Consider the following 27797-nt stretch of genomic DNA (forward strand, 5'->3'; position numbering starts at 1 on the left):
AAGAGCAGAAACGTCGTCGAGCTACCATTTTGCGGGAGAGCGGGCCGCCTCGTGGATCGAAGCAACAATGTCCTCGTCCCGGATGGAAGCAGGAGAGAAACACAGACTCCAACTCTGTGGAAAGAGGGACCTGAGGTTGTGCGAGATCGAGGCGAGGCGAAGCGAAGGGAGGGGTGTCGAGAGGAGCGAGCGAGAGAATCGAGGAGAGAACTCGCCTTCTTATTTCCATTCTTAGCACCGTTCTTTCGAATTCGACTCGGCAATACGAACGGCCACCATCTCGAAATCGTCCCACCTTCCCTTCGCCACGTCCCCCACCACGCATGGGCTGGCTCGGTTGGTACCCGTGGTCGGTGGCCGTGGAGGTGGCGGCAGTAGCTACTCTCTACTACCTGGCTCTCTAACTCGCCCACCCCCTCTCATCCCTCTCTCTCTCTTTCTTTCTCCTTCTTCGTTTTCCTCCCTCTCTCTCTCCCTTCTCCGCGAGGGTTCGACCCACCCTCAAAAAACGCTGGGCGACGGTGCGTTACGTGGATGTTAACCATGGATGGTAACTCCCATTATCAATCAAGGGGACTCAAGAGAGATTATCGCCGAGAAATTATATTGATGCGAAACTCCGACGATACAACTTCAGGCTGTTATCTTCAAGTAAGATAAGTGTATTTAAAGCGAAAGAAATTCCGATGTATTCCCCCTCCCTCCGTTCGGATGATATCTTTAACTTGTCGAGATCTACTTAAAACTTTCTACTCCAAACTATTTCACCCCGACAAAGAAGGAAAAAAAAAAAAAAGAAGAAAGAAGGAAAGAGAAAAAAAAAAGAGTACTCTACCCTCGTACCACGAGTCAAAAAACATTTCCAGAAATAGGGACCGGTGACCACCGGTCCCCAGAAGAAATTCGCGTGGCGGTTGCGAGGTTCCAGGAAAGAAAGGCGAAACAAGGAGAACGCGGGAGGGTGAGCGAGCGAGGCGAACGAGGACAGAGAATTTAAATCGCGGAAGAGGAGCGCGAGATGCCCGATGGTGGGGAGGCGGATGAACGCAGGACGGTTCGTTATCGACGGCCTCGCGATTCCTGCCAATCGAAATGCTCAACGGTACCGCGAATATCCCATTGGCCACGCCCCCGGCGCTGCTGGATTGGCTCGGCCGCTCTTCTCCTATTCGAGCCTCGGTGGTGGGGGAAGGCTGGCGCGCGGAGTCCGTGGATCGGCAGCGGGCCTCGGCTCGTGCGTGCACACTCCCAAAACTATCGTCCGTGGAGGCAGATTGACCGCCGTGTGAGCTCAACATCGTGTTGGTCCCCTCGTGTTGCGTCGCTCTCGAGCGCGGCCAGTCGCTTGCGTGGCCCTCGCCCCCACCCTCCCCCCCGGTCCCGGTTTTTTCGCAAATTTCGACGAAATTGGGACGATTGGCCGTTTACGACGAAACGCGGAAACGATGTCGTTGGACTGTGACCAGTGTCTCGGCTCGGTCGTCCGATAAAACGGGAGGAGGGAAGTGAATTTCTGGGGTGGAGTACAGTGAATAAGAGGAGACACTAGTGGACGGTTATGACAGTGCAGTGACTTGCTGATTGTTGATTGTTTGTTTCTGTTGTTGGGCGTCATTCGGCGCATCCGGTCTTCCCCTTCCTAGGTTCTTCACAGTTAATCAATTTCTTTGTGGAGGAAGACGAGACGAGAGTCTCAACCACGGCACCAAAATTGAGCTGGACTTGCACCAACGAGCCGCCGGCCACTTTATGAGGTGAGTCTGTATGTACTTGATAGATTTGACGAGAGTGCTCGAGGATGTTTGAACGGTTGTGTGAACGAACGTGTTCGAAACTTGTTTAAATTCGAATTTTGTGATTTCTTCTTCTTCTTCTTCTTTGTTATTGGTATACTTGCGATACTCGGTAAATGGAGTTTTAAAATTGATCGAGATAGATTTGCGGATCGTTGGAAAGTAACGCGTATAACGGGGAATTTTTTTAAACGAAAGGATAAACGAGTAATTGAAATTTCTTTCTGTTCGAAAGAATCGGTGAGAAGGAAGTAGCGACGAGAAAGAGGAAATTTTAATAATAAGAAAGAAAAAAAAAAAGAAGAAGAAGAAGAAAGAACAAATTGAATTATATTCTCTAATTTTTAAAAATTCGATTATTATATTGCCTTTACACGCCTAATCCATTTTCAAATAATATAAACACGATCGTCGCTACGATTATATCGAAAACAAAAGCCAATCCAATCCGGCAATTTGTTTTTCAATCACAATACGAAGAATCGTTCATCCATGAGCACGCAACCTTTCAAATCCATATGTACAAACATCCGACGGTTGTCGGATCCCGCCGCTCTTTCAAACCTCTTCAAACCATTTCCTCATCCGTCATCGTTCGCTCCATCACGACGCGAATCGCCTTTTCCACGCCACTTTTCGCTCGCCTTTAACCCCAACGCTCCGAGCTTCGAGAGCGAGGCGCGCTTTGTGCCGTTCCGCGGCGCAAACATCGTCGAACCGTCGTCGTGTCTTTTAAGAGCAATAAATTGCCGCGTGCACGCATCTATCGTCGACCGTTGCCTAAACATTCAATTAGCACTTCCTAATCCCCCGTCGCAGCAGCAGCAGCAGCTTGTCAACAGCCATTACTTCCAGCATCTTCTCTCCTCTCCTCTCGCTCTCTCTCCTCCGGTGAACCACCCCCGAGCACCCTTGGGGCCTCTCTGCAGCAGCCACACGCTGCTCCATTCCACCTCCGCTCTCCCCCTCCCTCCCTCTCATCTCTCTAACCAACGTATCTATTAATCCGGGCTGAATGACACTCGAGGGTGGCCCCGCAGGGCCGAGGGTGATTCTAACCCTACAAAATCGTAACTACCGCCCCCGGGGTTAACTCCCTCGACCACTACAGGTTTTTTCTTCTCTTTCTTTTCTTTCTTTCTTTTTTTTTTTTTTTTTTTTTTTTCCTTCCTTTCTTAACGAGTGCTCAAGGAGATCCGCGTAATTGTGTTAGTTCGCGGAGGGAAGGAGCATTGCGAGAGTATTTACGTGCATCCTCGTCCGTCGGTTGCGGAAGGAAAGAGAGAGAAAAGGGAGAACACCCCTGAACGAAGGGTGACATTTAGGGTAAAAAGACGAGGAGAGAGAGAGAGAGAGAGAGAATGGGGTAGGGAACGCGACGAGATTGGTTAATGGCTTTGATACGAGAAAAGGATAAGATTAATTTGCTTATGAATCAAAGAGCAAACGAATAAGCAATTACCGGGACCGTGAGGAGTGGTTGCACGAGTGCCCTCGCTCGGTTCTTCTGCGTGTCGCTGGCGCACAATTAAAAGCCACCGAATGGTATACCGTTGGAATTCCTTTCTGTGTACGAATTTTGTACGCGTGTGTGTGTGTGTACGTGTGTGCGTATGCGCGCGCGTGGATTATTGCACGGTGAGTGCTATTATAGCCGGTGACCGGTGGAAATTCGCTTTTGACGGGATTTATAGACGAAGGATTTTAGAGAGTGTAGTACCCGGCTAATTATAGGTGTCAACGTTTCGTTTATAAACGACGATACTCTCGTGACGAAACGATATCCGTAGTGAATATGATGTACCCGTTTGTTCATAACCCGATAATCGAAGTATTTATTGGTTTTTGCCGAACGATCTTTCTTTTATTTCATTTCGCGTAAATTCGTTTCTTTTCTCGTTTTCGCGACTCGGTCGTGAAAGGTGGATGGTCGCGGGTTTGGTCAAATAACTTGTTGCTTTGGGATGAATGAAACGTGTGATTGATGTAACGAGTCTGTCAATTTGGAAGGTTATTCAGCAGTTTCTTAATGATTTTAATCTCCTTCTGACAGGCAGGCAACCCGTTTCGATTCTCGTCGCCTCTTTCAGGCACTCACGAGTTTCGGTAAAGAGAAAATTGCCGGTGAGAAAGATTGTTTGTTGCTTTCGCGACGGTACTAATTTTGCCGATGGCTCGCTTGCCTACGAAAAAAACGGGGATGGTAAAATTGCATCACCGATGGAATACGCTCATCGTGCGTGAAATTACGTACGCGATGTGAAGTATTGTTCGCGCAATCACAATAATCAAAATTTATATATTCAAATCTGTCTCCTTTTCTAATCCACTTTCCAACTCATGTTCGAACGAAACGAAATCTCGAAAAATCAACGAGGAAGCGAGACCAAATCGACGATGCAGAAAATCCTCAAAAAGGAAAAAATACTTTCGAATCATTCTCCGAACAAACTTTCTCATTCGTGTATTTCGTCGCCCAGCCTCGTGTGGACCCTCGACCCCGTGGTACAAAAATTACCACTCTGGAAGGAGACTTTAAACTCACCCGATGATCGGGCGACCGAACGCCCCTCCCCCTCCCAAAAAAACCTTCCAAAAACCAAATTACTCCCGGTCGAAGACAAACTTTCTCGCATTTCATCACCTCAACCTCGGGACATCGACCAGAGACCGTCGTTCACGCCAAGGACGTCCCTTAAACTGCCCGAGCGAGGTGACTAAATAACCAAAATAACGTGGCGAAGATCGTAAATCACGATACGTACCCGAGGTTCCCCTTTGGAGACGGTGTTGGTCCGTGCCCCGAGACAATAGCGAGTGCCCTCTCGCCTCCCATTTCTCTCCTATCTCTCTGCCCGTCCCCGTCTCCCGAGGAGCGGAGGGTCGGTCGGTCGGTCGGTCACTCGTCGTGGTTGTTTTCACGTGGGCGTGTCCCCCCCCCCCCCTATTAACGTGGCCGCTGGGCTTACTAATTGGTGGCTGCGTTTAATTACAGAGCCGGCGGCAACATGTGCGACGGCTCGTTCACCGAGACCCTGCGCGGTATGCAGGGTATGCCGGGTACGTCACCACCCGGTGGCGCGGGGGTCGGCCCCATGGGGGTTGGCCTCGGCAGCCCTCTTGGCCCGAGCCCGAAGAAGGCGCAGGTGGAGCACATCAAGAGGCCGATGAACGCGTTCATGGTCTGGTCCCGGCTCCAGCGGCGGAAGATCGCCCAGGAGAATCCCAAGATGCATAATTCAGAGATATCCAAGAGACTCGGTGAGTGGTGGCAAATTTTCTTTTTTTGGGGAGGGGAGGGGAGGGGGGCAGGGGCTTGGAGTTCTTTCGTGGCCGAGTTCGGGCGTGTTTTTTTCTTCTCTTCGAATTCGTTCGCGTCGAGAGACTAGATGTCGAGACTATGCTTTTTGCGTTTCAGGGATAGCACGAAAGTTTTATCGACGGAGATGAGATAGCGAGAAACATTTTTTTCAGAAACATTCGAATATTGATGCTGTACAAATGATCTCGAGAAAATATTCGAGATATATCAACGTATATTTTTCTAAAGAAGGTATTCGTACAATCTAAAAAAGAGAAATAATCCACGCCGCAACGCAAGCATCGCACGTTCCTCATTATCGAAAACCGAGCCTGCTATACACGTTCACTTTCCGCGAATGCAATTAGTGAAACCGAACGTGCGACCGTGCAAAAAGAAGAAAAAGAGAGCAGCTTCTTTTTTCCACCCCTGGGAGAAAAGAAACTCCCTCCCTCCCTCCCTCCCTCTCTCAACCAACTTTGCCAGCGTCAACACAATCACGTTCTGAACGATCAAACACGATCTCTCTAAAATCTGCATACCTCTTCATCGCCTCCCCCCCTCCCCCCCCTCCCTCGCCATTCACCCTCTTTGAAAATCGGTTGATCGCGGTCGACACGCGAATTACTCGAATTATTCGAGTTGGCCGCGAGAAGGAAAGGAGGGCGAGTGGGGGGAGGGGGGAAGGAGAGAGGGAGATAGAAGGAAAGTGGACGAGGAGAGGCTGGGGCGGCGGGGGCCGTGTGTACCCGGCGGAGGGAAAAAGAAAAAGGGATAAAGACGGCTACGACGACGACGACGACGACGAGCGGGGACGAAGGGTATTCCGGTTGGTATTTCCGTTAAATACCCGGGAATCGACAAAGCCCGACGTACCCGCAGCCACCCCTCGAAGCTTCTTTACCCGTCATTTTCTTGCTCGCCTCTGGATCTTCAACCCACCCCGGATCCTCACTTCGGTTCCCTCGGCGACGGCGAATAAGGGAAGTGCCTTCTCCTCGGCAAAAATGATGCGCGCACGCTCCAACCACCTCCCTCTTTTCCTCCGGATTCCACTCGCTCCCTCTTCTCCCTCTTCCTCGCTCGCGAGCCACCCCTCTCCTCTCCAGCTTGCACCCTTTGTCGAAGCGACACTTTTTCGTCGCTCTTTTACCGCCATATCCCTGCCACCGCGCGCATTTCTGCTTGATATACAACCCTCCACACCACCACCCTCTGCGGAGCTTGTCGGAGCATTTGCAAATTTCATCCCGCTACCAACAACCCCCCCTTCGTCCGCGCGCCTCTCCTTCCAACAACTGGTTGTCCTCTTTTCTGTCGGTATTCGGTATTCTTCTTCTTCTTCTTCTTCTTCTTCTTCGTCTTCTTTCTTTCGTTTCTTTGCACCGTGTGGTGGTGTAGGTATTGGTGTAGAATCGTGGACAAAAGGAGGGAAGGTGGAGGAAGCGATGTACTTGCGCGGGAAAGCCGCGACTACTTCTCCGTCCATCCTCCCCTCGAGCGAAAAGTTTTTGGAAAGGTTGAATTTTGAAAGTGCGAATCGAGCGAGCTCGGATATTTTTGTTTTGAACTTTCGCTATTTAATAATGTGAATTAATCAGATTCGTGTTACGATTGGATTCATCTGGAAAATTAAAATTTGTATACATAATTTGCTCGAGATCTTTTCTAGCGTTTCCGTTCGATCGAGGAATAAATTTCAATGGGATAAATCGAACGTGAAAAAAAAAAGTAAGGGACAAGGCGGGGTGGTAGACGCGCGAAGTGGTCAGTCGGTTGTTTGCTCGGTCGCATAAGCGCGTTCGAAAGCTGCGCCGCAATTGACCGACCGTTTAGTTGGCTTGCAACGTAGTGCAAACTTTTTAGTTGCCCAACTAACTAGTTGAATGCATGCGCGGTTTCACGCACACACTCTTTCTCTCTCTCTCTCTCTTTCCCCGTTTCACTTCATTCTCGAACCAACTGAACAGTTAACCAACTAAAAGTTGATGGTGTTTGCAAAGCCTGAGCAAACGCGCGTTCGTCCAACGCCTCGGAATAGATTCTAAACGGGAATTTGGATTGGAGGGAAAAAGCGATTTTCTCTCGTTGAGAAAGATACGGCGGAGGAATTTTATCGCGTCGGTGTTGCGGAGAGGTATGTCGTGGATTTTCTTATGGATAGTAAAATAAGAGTCTTATCGCGATCCTTGCTACGAACACGACCTACGTGGGATATAAGGGAACCGTGGCGTAGAAGTGGTTTAAATTTTCCTGAAAGATCTTTCTCAATGATTGCGCGGACAATTTTTTTCTCGACGTAAATTGTCGAGAATCGAGGGTATCGATGTCGTGAACGTGAAAACCCGAATATGAAGTTCTGAGGAATTTAGAGGTATGTCGAATTTATGCGACGCGTATATTGCCCGCAATATTTGCTTGATATTTTATTCAAACGCGTCTCTTTGTAACACGGTTTACATCACGGTAGATGTAACAATTCTGCGCGCATTATGCAACTATCCCCGCGATGTAATAAAATGCACGAATATCACTGATCGTATCTCAAATAACTTTTTTCGCGAAAACGAAAAAGCGAGAAAGGAAAGTAAAAAACTAACTTTCTAAACTAAAAAGATTGTAATTAAATCGTGTCAAACCTTCGTTTCTTTCGTTTTAACTTAATTCCAAGAAGAATTGAAGAACCATTCTTTAAATTAATTTTAATTCTCATCTCATTATCAACTTCAACCAAAAAACATTCCAAAAAGAATTAAACCGCTCCACCACGCGTCGCAATCTCGTTCAAATACCGATATTCCAAGCAAGCAAGCTTCCTCCATTTCCAACGCTCGAGGAAGAGACAACGTTGGATCAACGAACGAGCTGTCGCGTTTTCTCGTGGCAACGCGAGATTTACTTGGCACGATTCGCGTGAAACGTCATCGACAGGCAAACGTCGGTTTTACGACGTGCGATTAACGGACGCCGTTTATCTTGCACCCGTTCGGGCGGACACGTTCCTCGAAAACTATGGCGGAAGCGAGATTGAGAGCCCCGTATCGCGATCCCATTGGGAGAAGCTAATCCGGTTATTGGACGCTCCTGCAACCCCGAGCGAAAACTTTCTCCATCCTTTCCTCCGTCCTTCTCTCCTTTCCAACATTTCGGGCAGGTTGAAAAAGGGGTTGTTCGTATTTCCTCCTCGACAGACGAGTTAGGGTGGATGTTAATTGAATGAGAATCGATTAGATTTCGGCGGATTTCGTTTCGAGTTTTGTTCGGAGTGTGTGTGTGTGTGTGTGGAGAGGAAATTAAGCGGATATTTTGGATCGTCTCGAGATTTCTCCTCGACGAATCGAAGATACAAGGAAATTTATAATTGTTATCTCTACGAGTATATATAGAGAAATATAGGTAGAACAATTTCATTTCGTATCGTGGAAAATCTGCAGGAATACACGGTTATCCCTCGTTCCTCGATTACACTCGGATTTTGTGATTTCGTGGATGGGGGTGGGAACTCGTCATCGATCGTCGTAATTCCCCTCCGTGTCCTTCCTCTTCCTCTCCAAAATACATCCGCATTGTCGTTTCGTAGAAAAAAAAAAAAAGAGAGAGAAAAGAAAAAGAAAACGTCGCACGAACAACACACCGCGCATCCTCACAATGCGAGAAACGCATTTTCGCGGTGCACGAAGTCGACAAGAAGAAAAGTCGACAAAGAGGAAGAGGATTGTGGATGTGTGCCTACATGCGCACGAAAACGTGGAGATTGTGAAGAAACACACGGGCCCTGAAGATAGAGAGAGAGAGAGAGAGAGAGAGAGGGGGGGAGAGGGTTGAGGGTGAGGAGACTTGAGAAGGTAGGAGCAAAGCTTTCATCGTAATGAAGTATTTCTGCCTGATTCTCGTAGCCTGTCTTTCTCTCCCTCCCTCTCTCTTTCTCCTCCTCGTCCATCCAGTTCTTTCGCGTGCGTTAAAGAAACGACTTGTCGGTTTTGCGTACTCATCGACGTTAAAGCGGAGCCGAGCGAGGAAGGGAGAGAGAGAGAGAGAGAGAGAGAGTGAGCGAATATTCATCCTCCCAGGCGAAGGACAACCCTATTTAACCCTTGGAGGCCGTGGAACGAGCGTTTTCTACGAGCTTCCCTCCCTCACGAGAGAACTCCCTGTTTCCCCTTCGACGGAGGAGGAGGAGGAGGAGGAGAAGGAATCCTCTGACGGGCTCAAATTGCTTCGGCGTTTTGTGGCTTATCTGGTTAAACGAGGGAGACGGGCTTCCTCTTTACTGGCCTCCCCGGTTTGTTCTACTTTTTTCTTTTCTTCTTCTTCTTCTTCTTCGTTTATCTATTTCAGCGTGATAAACGGTTGGAGAAAAGTCGGGATTTCGAGGATGCTTATCGTTTCGAATAATTTAGCGAGTTTCCTGGATTCGTCTGGATCGAAAATGTGCGTTAAAGAAATCGTAGGAATTCTTCTAAAGTAGAAAGCTTACGCGCGAGATGACAAGATTATTTAGTTATTTCAAACGAGCAATTTCAACCCGCTTCCTCCACTCTCGTTACGAGCGATTACAAACAATTACACGAAACAATTTCCATTACGGAGGAACGCAATCGCTCCGAGATTCCCTCCGCGAAAATTCGTGAGAGGGGAGGGGAGGGACAAAGGGAGGCCGCGAAAACTCGGCTCCTCCGAAGAGGAGGCATCGTAATCCCGTGGAAAGTGGACGTAATCGTGTCTAGGAGAAACTCTCTCTCTCTCTCTCTCTCTCTGGTACAAGATTCGCGAAGAAAACAATTCGCGGAGGACCCCGACACTGCGATCCTATAGAATCGCGAGAACAATGCCGCCCTTGCGACAAAGGAGGGAGCACAAAACGCCTGCACACAGGTACACGCGCGCCGCCACTCACCCTCATCCAGCCCTCCGTCTCCGCGTGATTAAAAATGATCGTCCCCAAGCAAGCTTAAAGCTCTCTCGAAAGCTGAAAGCCCGCCTCATCGCGACCGATCTCGCGTGGATCCATCCATCCATCGCGTGGAGCACGGTTTAGAAAGAGTTACGCGTATTCTCTCGCGCTATGAGTTTGAGAAGAGGAAGAAAAATTCCTGGAAACAAAGTGGAATAGGGTTAATTTGTAAAACAAAATTTGTGAACCGATTCAATCTCGATTTTGTACGCGATGGTAGGAGAACATTTTTGGGGGGCGGATATGGGGAATGAGGAAGGATTCGACGTGATAGTAATTTTTTGAAAATTATGACTTTGAAAAGAAGAAAAAAAAATCCTGGGAACAAAGTGGAATACGGTTAATTTGTAAAACAAAATTTGTGAACCGATTCGATCTCGATTTTGTACTGCGATGGTAGGATGGTAAATTTTTTGGGGGGGGGGAGCGAATAGTAATAGTAATTTTTTGAAAATTTCCCTATGAAAAAAGCGCTGTCTCAGTTGTGAGATGCGACGACAATCGGAAAGGAGCGAAAGCCTGCGTGAAGCTTGATCGAATCCGCTATAAACTTGGTGGCACGCATATGTGTATAAACAATACGCTAATGGGGAGGGTTGTTTGCGTATAATAAACCGAGGGATATCTTGATTCGCTCACGTATCAAGCCGTGCAAGCATCGTTTGTAGAAACCGAAACGATACGATTTACCGCACCGTGGAAAATACGGCCATCAATTAAATCTCTCCGCACGTTCAATTTCCCTTTCAAATAAGAGGCGGCGTCACCTGGTGCAGCCATGATATCTGCATTTTTCTCTCGTAAAGTACGCAATGCTCGCCACGCACAATAAAGGCAGCGCGGGTCCAAAGTCGCGCGTTTCTTCGCCAACAGGAAGGCGAGTACAATTTATTTGTTGAATTCGGTTCTTGGCGCGATAAAAAAAGAGAGAGAGAGAGAGGATGCGCCTCGTTGCGCGGATAATAACGCAACGGTTATTAATCTGCAATGTGTACGGCTCATTAATACGTCCAACAGTCTTCCATGTCGAATAATAGATCGTTGGGGCCGATATACGGGGCCATTGTTTCACCTCGACTACCAATCACGTGGATCCTCTCGTCGAGATAACGTTATTCCTGCCGTTTATACGTGAATACGAAAGAGCGAGGAAGGAAGGAAGGAAGGAAGGAAGGAAGGGAGAGAAATAGAAAAGTAATTTTTTCTCTTTCCGTTTTTCGTCCAGTTTTGTGTCCAGTTTCGACGAAAGTTTTTATTTCAAGAAGAATCGCAAGAATTTGAAAATGAACAAATAACAGGTCGAGTTTCACAAACACAGCTTGTTTAACAAAATTGTTCCACCTTTTTTTCTTTGTCGCGGAATAAGAGTTTGTTTCTCCCTAACCGTTGCGTCGCGTCTCCGCGCAGACAGGAAATGCAGGAAACGTTTTCCAATTTCCACGTTTCATCGTCGGGAACAGGCTTCTGGATAGAATGGGTCTGTGGATCGATCGACAATGCGGCGACCGCTCTGGCAACGTGCTCCGCCACCCCCTGTTTTTCTTCGCTCGTCAGAGCAACTATATATCGTGAAAAATATTCTTTTGAAGGTTGGTTCACTCACACTGTCTTTTGCGAGAAGATTCGCGATATTTGAATCGAGAAAGAAGGTGCCTGTTCCTCTGAATAGTAATATCTTTAAATGAAATTCTCTCTCTCTCTCTCTCTCTCTCTCTCTCTCTCTCTCTCTCTTGAACCGTTTTCTTTCTGTGTGTTCAAAAAAAAAAAAAAAAAATTGCATCCTGAATAAAATTCCCCCCCCCCCTCCCCCCGTTAAAAAAGAGTTACCGAGAAAATTAGTCTTTCAAGCAAAATTCTTCTTCCCTCGACGGGCATTTTCTTGAAAAAAAAAAAAAAGAAGAAGAAGAAGAAAAACTCACGTTTTTTTCAACAGTTGCAGTTTTTCCTCGAAGTCGTTTCAACTGAAAACTCGCATTTCGTGTAAAAAGTGTTCTTTAGTTAGTCACGCTCGTCGGAGGAAGGATTGGAACAAGACGTAAATTACTTTTCATATTTTGCCCTGTCCGGGATAAAGAATTAAAACAAAGCAACGTCAACGAAGCGAAATCCTCGCGAGAAGCTTCTAAATAATCCCTTCATAACAAGTTGAAACGTCGTTTCGAAACATTTACATTCACATTCCTCTGATTTATAATCCAAAGAGAGACCCGTTCCCCCCCCCCCGTTCGAAATGATAAAGCGAATGGATGGTGGAAACAATCGTGTCATCGTCAGTGGCGCTAAAATGCGACGGAAAGAAGAGAAAAATTACAGGAAACTTGTAACCCCGAGACGAGAGCGGGGCAAAAAGAGAAAGGGATTCGAGTTCAACCGAGATAATTAATTAACTTACTAAAAGGAAAAAAGAAAGAAAAACCGACGAACCGCTCTGTTCGATTCCACGATAAGAGTGGAAAGCCAAACAAATTTCGCGCGCGCGCACACTGCGCCCTCTGTCCGCTCCGCAACGAAGCGCGCTTAACGAGGAACAAAGAAGAACAAAGACGCGAGAAAGAAAGGAAGAAAGAAAGAAAGAAAGGAGGGGAAGAAAGAATGAAATTAAAAAAAAAAAAAAAAAAAAAAACAGAAAGAAAATAACGTGCCGAAAGAAGGCTTCAAACGTGAAAATGAGGAGAGGAGAAGAGAGAACAGTCGACTGGGTAGTAGCGGCGGTAGTAGCCTAGTTTCGACCGCGACAATGAAGACGAGCAAAAGGAGAAAAAAGAGAAAAAAGAGAAAGAGAGGAAAAAAAGAAGGGAGGGGGAGAGGACGAAGAAGGAGGAAGGAGAAGAGAAGAAAGCAAAGGCAGTGCCTTGGTAGCGGGTCTCCGTGGACTAATAGCAGCTGCCTTCAGAAATAGTAATGCCGGGGCAATAGCGCGTCGTTGGTGTGGTAAAAGCAATGGCTCCCCGTCGCCATGCCTGTCCTCTCCTCCTACCCTCCGAGTTCCTCTTCCCTTGGCTTCCGTTCTCTCTCCCTCTCTCTCTTTCCCTTTCCCCTCTCTCTCTCTCTCTTTCTCTTCTTCGACCCCGTCCATTAATTAACAGGCTTTGTACTTTTAAACGATGTTAAATAAACGGCATTGTTCGCCAGCGAAAGGACTGAAAGGCGGGCGCCATTGTGCTTTAAGCCCGGTCCTCATCGTAGTCGTCGTCGTCGTCGTCGTCGACGACGATGCCGGCGACGACTACGACGAGGAGGAGGAGGAGGAGGAGGAGGAGGAGGAGGAGGACGTGGCCGAAAGCGCGGAAAGAGGAGGAAGGAGTGGTGGCCGAGAATACCTACCTACTAATACCGACGGTGGCGGGAACCCTTTGTTCTAAACAAATACGCCACCCCCGAGCCGTTCGCCACCCTCTCTCTGTTCCACCTCGCTCCTTGTTCATCCGTGCCACCTGCCTTTCAGACCGACGTGTATCGATTGGAATAGGCTATAATGTAAATAGCGTATATCAGGAAGAAAGCATCCTTTGAGCGAAGGGAAGGTGGATGCATCGATCGAATGTCGCGAAGGAATTTTTTTTCTCTTTTTTTTTTCGATTCGAAATGGGCGGAAACGCGTTTTCCTTTCAATTGGTGAAATGTTCGAAGTCGAACATCAAAAAGAAGAAGAAAGAAAGAAAGAAAGAAATTTAAAATAAAGTCGAGCACGGTATTAAATATCTCTGTAGGAAAATGACAATAACCTGTTCATACCGGAGCAACCGCTTCCCAGTTAAATCGAAATCCCGCCACCCTTCGCCAACAGGCAATAAGCTCCCAATAAGCTCGAAACAGATCCAAACAGTGCTTCATTGAACTATTATTTCGAAACACTATATTTCCACCCTCCGAAACGTTATTCAAGACTGGGACGTGGAACAAGGATTAAGAATGGCTCGACACCAGTCGGCTCGGCTCGAATGCGTTATCAGCGCTGCACATTGTGCCGGAAGACAAAAATCTCGTATTCTCTTGTTCCGTTCTCCTCTCCGTGCAACCGTTCCTCGAACTTCATTGTGAACCACCACGTGTCCGTATTGTTTAGCCCGCTCTCTCTCTCTCTCTCTCTCTCTCTTTCCTTCTTTCCCTCCGCCTCTGTCTTTCTTCGTCCGTGTGCTCCGCTATACACCGAGCAACTCTTTCCATTGTCGTTGCCTGCTGTCAGCAACAATAACGAGGAGAGTAAAAGATCCATCGGGCAACGTGAATCCCATCCTCTCCCCGGTATATCTGCTCCGGTGCGCCTCGAATTTCCGCCACTGTATCTCCACTCTGTATCGAGAACTTTCATCCCCCTTGAGCGATTCGTTGTATGCCCGGCCGGAACGTGCTCGTTCCTGATATTGCTGTCGAAATTGCGAGCCCTCCTCTCCTTGGCCTCGTTTCTTATCCTTATTCTTCTTTTCGGATTTCTGTCGCTGTTCTCGTCCCCGTTCGTTTGTTGCCTTTCGTCGTCGTTTATTACGTCTTTTGTTGGTGAGAAACAAATCCCGATTTTTAGAAAGATTTCCTATAATAATACGATAACAAATCGAACAAAGGGGAACGATATACGCTTATCCGTCGACTCTATTTTCATAAATATTAATGCGCAATCGTCGAAGCAAAATCATTCGATTCAATTCGAGAAACACCGCATCGAACGATCTAAACATCGTAAATCAAACGTTCCTTCGTTTTCATCTCCATTACATCGATCCTCGTTACTGGACTTCAAGATTAATTTCGACCGTTCGTGTTGCTACTGTGCGTGCAATCACTGTGACAAATAAAGGGTGTATCATCGTACACAACCGAAGCAAGAAACAAGAACAAATCGTTTCGTATGTTCGTGCACATCCGATCGAAGATCGTCGCATGGAAAGACGGCAACCGTCTCGACATCGGCGGCCATTGTTACCGCGAGGCTGGTTGCCTTTGTTTCAGGGGCTGGAATCGCGGACTTCGCGCCGTTTTCTCGCTCGAGCCAGCCTCCGTTTCCGGGATGGCAGGATTTCACGCTTTGTTTACACCAAGCCACCCCCGACGACAAGTAGTAATTAATTCTCGACGAAACAATCGGACCGCCGAAGGAACAAGCAAAATGGCGAACACGGAGACCGCGAGAAGATTGTTTCAGGCGAACGACTGCCTGTTTTTTGACGCTGTGAAAAACGCGAAAATCGCGTTTCGACGTTCGAAATGCGCCAACACCGTTGTTTTTTTTTTTTTTTAATTATATTTGCGACTTTTGATCGAAGGAAAACGAATGGAACGAAGAGTTGGATTGGATGAAAGTTTTTAGATTTTTCGGGAATTTTACTATTACTTCTATTTTTGAGGAATTTAAGTATATAATTTTATGTGTACATCTTGCGATTATTTCTGTAATTTCTTCCCTTCGTTCTTACTTCGTTCTACTTACAAGTTTTTTAATTATAAAATAGTGTTTCGTATCTATTAAATCCAGTTTGAAGAAAATATTTACAGACGCATTTCATTGTCTGAAATACAGGTTCCAAATCTGCAATCGCTCTTGTCGCGCGACTCGTACGTTTGCAAGAAATACTTCGTTCATGTATTCGTTCGTTTACTCCATTTCCATCCGAACACGAGACATAAACAATCGATTTTCATCATAAATCGTTCGATTTCTAATTACTTCTCCACGAATTATTATATTCGACAAATTTGCTTCTTTTCTATTGTCCGAAAGAAAAATAGAAAATCGGATTTGCCTTCCGGAATAATTAATTCGGATAATCGGATAACTCTCCTCGTCGATTAAAGAAAAATCGATAAAAATCCACGTGTTGAAAAGAGAGGAGGGGGAATGGAAGAAGTTCGCCGGAAAAAAATCGAAAATGCAATTTTCCAGATGGGCCGGCGCGAACAAGGCGGATTTAAATGAGGCGCTATTACGAGCTCGTCGATAATTCAGCCATAACGGCTGGCTGTGCCGCCGGTGGCACACAACACGGCCGTTTCATCGGGTAAACACAGCGTCCGAATGCCTTTTATACTCATTGATCGGACGCGTTATCCAAGTGCCTATCGCTCGTTTACAAACTGTTTTATACAGCTACGACTACGAATACAATGGGAGAGAGACGATGTAGGGAACAGTTACCTCATTCTTCCCTCGCAAATTGAAGGATCGAGATTAGATTGGAAAAATTGCCATTTTATCCGGAAGAAACTGAAAAACACTGCGACAGCGTTAAAGGATATATATACTGGTTGCGCGTAAGGAAGAAGGTGGTTAACGAATCGTGCGTATTTCTTGCTTTTCTCGTCTCGTTAAGATAAATTATATTGCGCGTAGTCACGATACTAGCGAGATCTTCGAGGGAGAAACAGCTTCACATTTGTCTTGGAGATTTGTTTTGATCTGTTCATCGGTGTAAATATTTTACGCCTCGTTGAAGATTGGTATAAAGTATAATTTTGTTTCCTACGTTCGTTCGTTCAATTTAATTTTTAAAGTCACGTTTAAAGCCACGTTGTTCCTTGAAAATTTATTTTTTAATACAACGACATCGATCAATATCGATCGAATTATAGTGTATTATTGGTTAACATTTGAAATGTTTGTTTCTTTTTTCTTTCATACTTTTTGTTTTCGTATTTATTATTATATATCGTTCTTGAAATTAATTTTCTCTTCACACTTTCATCCGCGTGAAATATTGTATATGCAGTTATAAACTATTCGTCGATTTCGAAACTCGTTGACGAAATATTTGGACGTGGAAATTAATCATATATATATATATATACAAAAACTTTTCCGATCGAAATTTTCATTCTCTCGAGCTCGTGCACTCGAGTGCCTCGTCAAAAATTTTTTATACTCCCATCCTCTAGCAATTTTTCGAGTACGGTATTCAACGCTAATTCTTCAAGCAGTCCCAACTCGTTGATTCGTTATATTAATTCTAACCAATCGAAATGATATATCGTTCCAGGTGCCGAATGGAAACTCTTAACGGAGGATGAGAAACGACCCTTCATCGATCAGGCGAAAAGGTTACGGGCCCAACACATGAAGGAATATCCAGATTACAAATACAGGCCTAGAAGAAAACCGAAAACATTACGGAAAGAAGGATATCCTTACAGTATTCCATACCCTAGCGTGCCTATGGATGCATTTCGTACCGGTGAGTCGATATTTTTACTAAACGTTATTAATTCTCACCCTTATTTATATATATATATAAAAAAAAAAGAAATATCAATTTCCTCAATTTACTCTTAAAATTACCGTTCATATATTTTTTATTTTAATTTTTCAAATTTCACAAACTTCACCTTCGTGAATTTATTTCTTGTTTCCGCTTTGGTTCTCCCCAATACAAATTTCCAAAAATTCCTCTTCTATCGTTCTATCTATTATCATTTTATTCTACGAGAAGCAATCTTTCCTCTTAACGATCCACCTTAAAAAAGGAAAAGAAGATCTCAGTATCGCAAGCCACCCATTAATCTTCACCGATCGCAAAAAAAAGGAAAGAGATCTTTCACGATCCGCGCGCAATTATCCCTTCTCGAAACTCTCCCTCCCCCTGCTCGCCTTTCCTGAGGAAACAATGCAATTACGATAGGGCGCGGGAAGAGAAGAGGCGATCCCCCGCGAAAACCCCGCGATTCGGAGAGGTGTGTTGCGGGCGTGGAACAATGGAGGAGGAACAGTTTCGTCTGTTCGTGGCTTTGATATTCTTTATCTCTTTTCTTTCCTTTCTTTCTTTCTTTCTTTCTTTTTTTTTTTTTCGTTTTCATTTCCGCGCATTGTTGGCGGCGATGCCCCCAGGTTTCCGTGGTCGGAAGTCTTATAATGGCGATTTCTTCGAGGTTCGACCGACCCTCGTTTCCTCCGCGCCATTTTCTCCACCGTCCACCGTCTAATGGTTCACGCGTTGCCCGGCTTTCGGAAAGCTCAAAGGCTCGATTCACACACCCCTCCCTCCCTCCCTCCCCCCCCTCTCGCCGGCCATTTCGTATTATCATAAGCGGAGAATGCTGACGGACGATGCGGACTCGCCCCGTTCGCGATGGTCATCTTTCTTTCCTTTGGCGAAAGTTTATCTCGTTTCGTCGCGGTTTCGTCGCCACCTTTCTTTGTTTCCAAGGATAGGGAAGAATAATTAAGCGTGGAGAGGGGGAAAAGATGAATTTGCGAGAGTTTCTTCTTGCTTGGGTGGCTTTGATAGAAGAATTGTCGAAATATCTTCTTCTTTCTCCTCGCACACAAGATTCTTAATCCTTTCGCAGAGTTGACGACATGACGATTGGACGGAGTCGTTGCACATCGAGTACATATGGAAATGTAGCGTCAATATTTTACTTGACTCATCATCATTTGTTCATCGTCAAAGCAACGGTCTTTCTCGCATTTTTGGTGGCGGAAAAATCGCTCGTAGCGAAGAGGTTAAAGAGCTGAACACGTGTCGTCTTAAGTTCGAGAAACGAGCTCGATATATCGAGGCCTGTCTTCGACCTTCCCCAACCTTTCTCCCCCTCCCGTCAAACTCCTGCTCCTTCTCCGTATCATTCAGGGGAACGTCACTCCCGTTTCGTTGCCGCGACAATGGCACAAGGTTGCGTTCAATTACAAGATCGGCATCTGTCGATTGCCGATCCTCCTGCTTCCTTATCTCTCGCATCCCCGCGAGATCGGCGGGTCCAACAGATGTTGGACGAATCCCGCCATCCCCTCGATTCGCTTCCTTTGCACAGGATTTGTTTGACATCCCGCCCTCTCCATTCTGACCATTGTCTCTCGCACCGGATCACGTAATTTTGAATTTCTCCAAAAAAAAAAAAAAAAAAAGGAAACAAAACGAAGGAGCGGGATTCGAACAATCGTGAACGAAGACACGAGATTTTTTTTTTTTTTTATGAGCTCCCTGAGACGAATAATTATTACTTGGTTTCTTCTTAGGTGAAAATTATCTTTTTTGAAGTATTAAGTCAGTCTGATATACGAGGTTGAAAAATCGGTATATAATAACGCAACGTTTCTTAATTTCTAATTGTGAGGTATAGTATAAAATAGTTGGAAAAAAGATATTACCTTAGCGTTAAAAACTAAATTGTAATGGATAGGAAATTATTAAAAAAACATCTTATATAAATAAAATCAGCATAGAAGAAGTTATTTATGCTCGCGTTATGTTTAATCGAATAATTCAACGTGTAATATCCTCTAATAATAAATAAGGCCAAGAAAATTATTTTATACTCGCGACCATTCCTCGTGCGAGGGTGGATATCGGTTAGAAAAATATTTCTATCCCACGTGAAAATCGGATCCACGTAAAAAAGAGTAGGAGGAGGAGGAGAAAGAAGCGGGGAAATAATAAATTAAGTAGTCACGCGACGCGTCCCCTGTTTATTTTCGAAGACACGGGTCAAAAGTCGGCGCTGGGTATCGGAGGGGGGGGGATCTTTGCCCGGGGAGGGGATGGAATAAATCGTGGAATAATTCCCCTGGGCGCGGAAGGGCAGAACGATTCATTGGCTTTGTGCACGCGAGAGCATAAACGTGTCGCTCGCTCGTTATTTATTCGAATTGTCTTAACCGTACGATTACACGGCTCGTTCGAGAAGGCGCGCGTGGGTAACGACCGAAATCGTGCAAATCTTTTCGAGATCGGCGAGAATATTTTCGTGAATCGATCGTGAGATTTTAGAAGAATTTAGAAATTTATTTAGTGTAAATTTTCGACAAGGAGATCTTTCTTTTTCCTTTTCTTTTTCTTTGTGGTTGGATAAAAGACTCGAATAATAAGCGAGATGTCTTCAAAAAGGTTTCGTGACTTTTTCGTAGACAGTTACGTTTTCCTCGGCCGTTAAAGAAAGGAAAGAAAGTAGCGCGAATTTCCGGCCAGAGAGAGAGAGAGAGAGAGGTTCGCCCTTAAGTTACGGTCTTAAGTCGTGCTATCTGCACGAGCGGAAACCCCGGGCCAGAAATTCCAGTCTAAGCCGATAATTTATCCCAACCACCCACGCACTTGTCTTATGCGCGTGCCACCGTGCCACCTTTCGCTCGCCAACACCTCGCGAAGGTTAAAAGGAGACAACGGAGGAAGACAACGAGGGAAGACAAAATCAATAGCCTTTACCTAGAAATTATCATATTCCACGCGGAGAATTTTTTTTTTTTTTTTTTTTTTTTTAATCCATTATTCAACTTTGCGAAATATCGAGATGTTGTAAATTTAGATTATTATTTATATGTAAAATTCCAGAAACTTTCCAATTTTTATTACCCGTAATAATTTCCAATTATTTATGCGTCTCTATCTCGGTTTATTAATTTTATTAAATAAACCAAATCATTTGTCGAATCGGTCGACTGATCATTATTGGATACGCGATGATCCCGAAATGTAAAGATATAAAAATTATCAATGTAAAATATATTCTCTTCTCTCGAAATCGCTTAACCCTCGGCCGACTCGTAACTCGTTTCACTTCGGACGGGGTGGGTCAACGAGATTCCCCCATTTTCATTCACGTCCCCTTCCATCCGTGCATAAACGGACAAAATTATTAATTCCAGCAACGGGAACGGTTATAGCCAGACTTTATCCCATCGCCCACGCGACACCTTGAAATTCGCGATCGGTAATCCCCGATTTATCGCTGCTTGGATGCCTTCGTGTCCACCTTCTTACCTTTTCACCTCCCTTCTTTATCCCCTTCCCCATCTTTCCCCATTTTCTTCACGAATCGATCCTTTTCGACGTTAATTTCTTTCGAAAATCAGGAAAAAAGGAAATTCGGAGCTAACAGAGAATTCCTTGAATTCCTTTCACATTTCGCGCAATTAAACAAAATTATATTTACATATAAGATGGAAGAATCTTCTAGAATAAATCTAGAATAGAAATCGAATTGTTCCACCACTGTTCGAAAGTTTAAATGCAAGGACATCGATCTTCAACATCCGCGTTTTTCTGAAGAGGAAAAAAAAAGGAGAAAAAAAATTATCGAGCGACGTCCCATTTCCAAAACACATCATCCCCCTCTCCTTGTCTTCCTCGACACCTGTCTCGCGCCAAGACAAAAACGCCTTTCCACAATACCTTTAATCGAAGCGAGGCCTCGATCGGCCTCGACCTTTCGTCGATCGACAATACCGATGATTAACCGAACTCGTCGGCTCGATCCTTCTTTTTCCCTTTTTTTTTTTTTTTTTTTTTCGCCGAGATTAATATCGCGGCTCCGTAAGCTTATCGATCATCGTCGCGGCGAACGACGGAAACGCGGCGGAAAGAATGGCCGCTCGTTGCCGGCAACGCTGAAGAACGGATGACGAAGGAAACGTCGCGCGAAAGAAACGCGGGGATGATTGGCGGGGAGATTTATGACCGGCAACGAAGAATTCACGGGGCCGATTATTAATCGCGATTTTGTAACCGGCCCTCCCCTTCCTCGTCGACACGAGTGGAATCCTCGTCGAGGGATGCATGGGGACAAAAGTGTTATTTTTTTCTTCCCCTTTTTGAAGGAGGAAAGTCGTTCGAAGTTTTCCTTGATCGATTAATTTTTTAAAATTCTTCCTGAATCAATCTCTCAACATTTCTACACGCAATCTTACGGATTCCGCCCAAACATCGTACATCGTGTAAATTTTCCAATTTTCCTTGAAAATTGTAAAACCTGTGCCAGAAACCAGCTTGACATTATATTATGTTATGTTATTGGAAAGATTTTTCAATCGGTGACAAACTATCTGTTGCAGGAATGGCCGGCAGTATGGGTCAAGCTGGAATGGGCTCGTACTACGGGCCTGCAGCAGCTTACGGTTCGCTATCGGCAGCCAGCATGGCCGCGGCCGCGGCCGCGGCTGCACAGCAATCCGCGGCGGCAATGTCGGCTGGCCTAGCGGCACCTGCTCAGGTGAGTCGATGCGCTGGGGAACCAGTTTACACTGTCTCCAATCTTACGATCCTCTTCGAAATTTCGATCAAGAGACTCGTTACGAACGATCTTGCGAAGGAAGGATACTCCAGAAAGTCTCGATTTCCAACGATAAATTTTTATCAGAAAATTTGCATTCGTGATTTATATATTTGGGTGTTGGAGCAGATGATCTTTCAGAGGAAGAGAAATTTCGTTTCGCTGCAGGAATTTAAAACACAGTTTATCAACTGTGTCACGGTTTTATCAGCCGTGAAATCGCGTATATTAGATGATCTTAGAAGGAAGATTTTCTTTTCCGAACGGGTGATGCAAGAGCGTAGAAGGAAATGTGGAAGGATTGCGACAAGCGACGGTCGCGTGGAATGTTAATTGCGAATCGGTAGGCAAAGGGAGTGTGTGCTGGCCACAGAATTGTGGCCGAATTCGATGCACGTTTGTTCGGGGAAAGGAGGTGTGCCTCGTTGCGTAATCGAAACGCGTGTTATTACCGTTATTATTCCGTGGAAAATGGGGGAAAAGAAAAGTGTTGTGTTTCCACCGTGAAAATTTTTCTCGGCCGACCGAATTATCATGTTTAAATGGGCTTCTTTATTTTTTTTTTCACTCGTTTATTATTTATCATAATAAGTGGATGAGTGAGTTTTAAATCGGATTACAAATTAAGGAGAAAGAAAGAATAGGGTAACGATTCCGAAAATTTTGAAAAGATAAAAGGAGAAAGGAGGGACGATGTGGATAATAGATATTTAGAGTTGGAAGGGGAGCGATTACGATTTGTCAGAGACGAAAAATGCGTAAGACACGGTCGCAGGGAGCGTTATCGAGATGCCGGCGGAAAAGAGCCACCCACGCGGTTATTTCTTGCGCGTCCCTATTCAATAGAATTTGACGTGAAGAGACTCGATCTCGAGATTTATCGCCGCATCCACGCGTGTCCCTTACCTCGGCCGAACAAGCGAAATTCTATTAATCGTTTCGAAACGTATATTTCATCGCTCGCTCCAAGGATAAATTTCCATGTTATAACACTTATCCCTCCACTGTTCCAGCTTTTTCAACTCGTCGTCTCCAATTAAGTAGCTATTAATTACGCTCGCGTAAAAGAATAGCGAATTCGAATTTACGTAATAACCTCCTTCAACAAATTCTTCCATTTTATTTCCATTGTAACCTTCGATCAAGCATTCAAAAATCGAACGTGTTTTCGAAGAACAACGAGCATCCTTAAAATTCGGAGCAATCCCTCTCGACAAAGACGCCCCACAAAAGTAAAACTCGCGAAAGAAAATTGTCCAAGATTTTTCACCTCCCCGATCGAGGAAAGAATCGAATCGATTGGAAAAACGTGAACGCAAGAGGGGATCTCGTGCTCGCCAGAAGGGAAGATAGGATAGATAGGTTGATGAGAGAGGCGACGGTTTGGCGAGCGCGGGAAGAGGAGAAAGAAGAGGAGGAGGCGGAGGAGGACGAGCGAGTAGGTACGTTTCATTCGTTGTCGCAACAAAGGGGCCCCCGGGTGGCTTCGCAAACAGAAACCGGAGACCGTGGTCTGTGTATGAATTTCCGCAGCTGGGTACGGGAGACAAACAGATAGCTAGTTATTTCTGCATTCAACGGCTGAATGGCCGACGCGTCTGGAACGACGCAGCGCCGCGATACAGACCGACTATTATTGGCGAACCGGCGAGCACGAGCGAAGAATTCCAACGCGCGCCACAACCGGCCCCGATCTCTCTGATCTGTGTGTGTGTGTGTGTGTGCGCGCGCGCGCGCGTTATCGTCCCTCGCGCGGACCAAACGGCACCGTCATCGCCGTCATTTTCTTCTTTGCCATTTTAGGACCGACGTTCTAACCTTGCGAGCCTTGCTCCTCGACCCTCCTCTGACCTCCTCGCTTCTTCGCTCTGGACTCGTGGAAAGAAGGGGGAGGAGGAAAACAGGGTGACAATTGAAGGGGAATCGGGGGGTGGAAGGGTTTATTTGATGAATTTTTTTTATAATTTTATTCGAGAAGAAGAGGTGGAGGAGAATCGAAAGTGACGATCATTTGGGAGAATAATTTTTCTTGTAATAATATATCATGATTAATCGCATTGCTAGTCTTTCGTCCTCGTGCCGTGTTTTCGTCAAGGAAAAGCATATGAAAAGGGAAACGGTGAAAGAGAGAGAGAGGGGGGAAAGGTAGACAGGAGTAGAAGGAAGACGAGTAGAGGGGGAGAATGGAATGTCTTTTGCTAGGAGAGCACTTTATTTTCCAAATGGCTCCTCTCTCTATTCCCGGGTCAAAAAAGGTTCTGGCCAAAGCGAGAAAGTCAACCAGGGGCCATTGTTGCACACGGTTCGTCGATATTTCACCCACATCGCGCCCTCCTGGATTCAGGGCGAGCCCGAGAGTGGATTTTCAATCGAATGCCCGATTTTGTTCTTCGAATTTATGCGCATTCCGCTATATGAAGTTAGATAATCAAAAGAAACTCGAAGCGTGTGTGTATAATCTCGTCGAATAGTTGGAAAATTTGCAAACGATCGATTCCATTAAAATAATCGAATCTTTTGCCACGATTGAATATCCAATGTAATTCTCGAATTAATCCTTCGAAACAGATTCAAATTGGATCAATTTCTTATTCACCACTTTTGTATCAAGCTTAGAATTTTATTGTTAATACCAAACATTCAACCATGTTCCACCACTTTGCCACCATTACCGGCAAATAATGTTTAAATTTCGAAATCAATCGGATCACAGATCTGTTGGATATCGAAATAATTTCCGGTTAAAGCCCTTACGCCTTAACGTGTTTAACCCAAAATCAAAAATTTATCTTCCCTTCGAAACAATTTCAAATTCCGAAACGCAAAGGAAACGAATTTTCTTCTTCTTTCAAACATTGAACAATGTTCCCACCACCGCTTTGCCACGACTACTTGCAGACAATTTGGTTAAATTTCGAAATCCATCTCCGAAATGTTCCGTCGGAGCATCTTCCGATTCGCGCAGTATCTTTCGAGGCGGGCTAAGAAGAGGAGTCGAGGCGGTAATCAATTGGACGTAGCCCAGGGACTGGAGCTAAGACTGGATGTAAATCATCCGGACAAAGCCGCTTAACGATCCGACAAAGGGCCCGGCGCGGTCCACGAATTATAGAATCGGGAATAATCGCGCTCTCTTCTCTCCTTTTCTTTTTTTTTTTCTTCTTTTTTTTCAAGGATCCGTGCCAGTTTCACGGCCGGCGAGAGACGAGGACCTACGACGCTACGCTCGCGCGGCCCCTCTCTCGCCCTCCCCCGCCCCGTTTTGAAATTTATAGCCATTGGTAGCTTTGTCCTCTCGCGCATAGAACAAATCTCTCTCTCTCTCTCTCCTCCTCCTCCCTCATCGCGGATCCGCCGATTTCGCGGCCCGCGCTCTCCGCTCGGACCGAGTCGAATTCCTTGACACTGTTCCTCCCCCTCTTTCTTCGCGCGTCAGCCTATCTTTGTGCCATTTTCGTTTCTTTTCAGGATTTATTGGAATCGATCGGGGGTGGTGAATTACGATCAAGCTTCGAAGCGAGGTGGTTTGGGAAATTGTTATTAAGGTTCGTTGGTGGATTAGCTTTTTTCAACAATCGACGACCAATTACCGTTCTATAAGATTAGAGACAATGAAACGTTCTATATTACGACTATATTGCAACGAAAGTATTTACCATATATCTTCTACGCATCTATTTACCAATTTATTTATTTTTACACTGCGATAAAGTTTCGAATCGAGTTTCAGGTTTGGGAAATTATTATTAAGATTTGTCGTTGGAATTGGATTATCTTTTTTCGACGATTACCAATCGTGGACCGATTACCGTTCTGAAGATTAGAGACGTACTACAATGAAACGTATATATCGTTTCCATCTTACGATGAAGTTTCGAACCGAGATGGTTCAAGGAAATTATTATTAAAATTCATCGTTGGATTATCTTTTTTCAAAATTTTTTCAACTTAATCGTCGACCAATTACCGAAACGTATTTATCTATTTACCAATTTATGTACTTTTACACCGCGAATATGTATCCTTTCCATCTCGCGATACAGTTTCGAATCGAGTTTAGGAGATTATTATTAAGATTTTTCAACAACGATCAATCAACTTAATCGACCAATTACCGTTCTAAAGATTGGAGACGGTAAACCAAACCTTCTTTGTAACGTTCTGTACACTCGTCCCCCGAAGAAGAGTGGCACACCACGCTTTTCATTACGGCTTATCGTTTTCCATCTTGAAGAAACGAATTAACGAAGGCCGGTCTGTTGCAGGTGGTGAGCTCGATGGACGCGATGAAGTATTCGATGGAGGCGGACAAGTATCGCGCGGCGTACATGCCACCGAGCACCCTGACCATGAGCATGTACTCGGACCCGAAATACCTGGACTCGAGTCCGAAGTCGTATCTCGACCGGAGTTACCTCGACTCGGCGACCAAGGCTTACTTCGAGCAGTCGAAGCTCTACATGGACCAGAAGCCGGCAATCGCCGATTACAACAGGCCCACTTACGAGCACAACAAGCTCTACGACGAGTCGAGCCCGGGCAGCGTGGTGGGCGGCGGCGGGCCGGCGAGGTCGCCGGCCGCGGAGTCGCCCGACGTGAGCAAGCAGCACGAGAGGACCGAGCAGGGCTCGTCGAGCGCCAGCTCCACGTCCACGTCGTCCGCGGCGAGCCCAGGCGCCAGCCTACCCGCCTATTACCCGGGCCCGGTGCAAACCGGGGGCATACTGGGCCCCCAGATGAGCCAGTACAGCGGCTACCAGACGGCGCCCGCGCCTGCAAACGAATCGTTCAGGCGACCGCTCACTGTCATCTTCTGACCCGATAGAACGTAGCTCTGATCCATCTTCGAGGAGCAGTCGCCCTGATTTCGGTCAACTGGTGTTCAAACGTGGTGGTGGTGATGATGATGATGATGATGATGATGATGATGATGACGATGGTGGTGGTGGTGGCGGTGGTGGTGCAACGTTTCGTAGGTAAACAGGTCGGGCGCGAGTATATCGAATATATCTCGGGGATATATCTCGTTCTTGGAAATTTATTATTGCGTGGGAAAAGCAATTGATCATTCAATTGGATTTCCGCGATACGGCTTTTTCTTACGTTTTTTTTGTGCGCGTACACGTTTTTGGTAGACAACTCATATATAATTGCTTTAATTACGAAGATATTCGTCGAGCATCCGGAGCGATGATGTATTTGGGAGAAAGGAAAAAGAGACAAAAGGAAAGTGAACAATGAGAGCTGGGATTATCCGATTAATTTAATATTATATATTCGGGTAATGTAGTATACGCTTGGATTCGGATTTTTCTCTCTTTTCTCCGGGGAAAAAATCGAGAATATCCGAGTATCTTTCATTCTTAAAGATAATTTTTACGCGATAGAAATCTTGTCTAATCTTGTCGTCGATTTTATTTGGCATTGCATCGCGCGTATATTTGCATTTCTGATTTCTAATTAAATTAATAAAGGAAATTAAAAATAACACTCTTATTTATAATTTAAAGAATAACATTTTTTAAAATTTGATGTAACAAGTATATATCATAATGTATTAGTCTTCGAACCATAAATTCGCGATAGTTCGAGTTTGTTCCTTTTACTTTTTTACTTACTCTCTTTCTCCAATATCCGAATTATTCGAATTTATCCAGAATAATTAAATAATTCGAATACCAGCTCTATTCTGATCACTTGAAATTAAAATGAAATTAAAATTTCAAAAATTAGGTGGCAATTATACGTTCAAAGGAAAAATTCTTCTTTTTCTTTTTTT

General features: G+C 45.3%; 1 protein-coding gene across 1 annotated transcript; it reads left to right on the plus strand.

Moving 5' to 3' along the window:
• Positions 1–1462: 1462 nt before the first annotated feature.
• On the plus strand, positions 1463–27740 carry LOC100869820 (uncharacterized). The gene is made up of 5 exons (XM_003692172.4): positions 1463–1754; positions 4789–5054; positions 17017–17211; positions 21801–21958; positions 26284–27740. The coding sequence occupies exons 1-5, from the start codon at positions 1750–1752 to the stop codon at positions 26833–26835; spliced, it is 1176 nt and encodes a 391-aa protein (XP_003692220.1). The 5' UTR covers positions 1463–1749; the 3' UTR covers positions 26836–27740.
• The last annotated feature ends 57 nt before the right edge of the window (positions 27741–27797 follow it).

This window comes from Apis florea, unplaced genomic scaffold (genome assembly GCF_048593485.1).
Source record: "Apis florea isolate Af1SG1 unplaced genomic scaffold, ASM4859348v1 contig_3811_pilon, whole genome shotgun sequence".
NCBI classification, from domain to species: domain Eukaryota; kingdom Metazoa; phylum Arthropoda; class Insecta; order Hymenoptera; family Apidae; genus Apis; species Apis florea.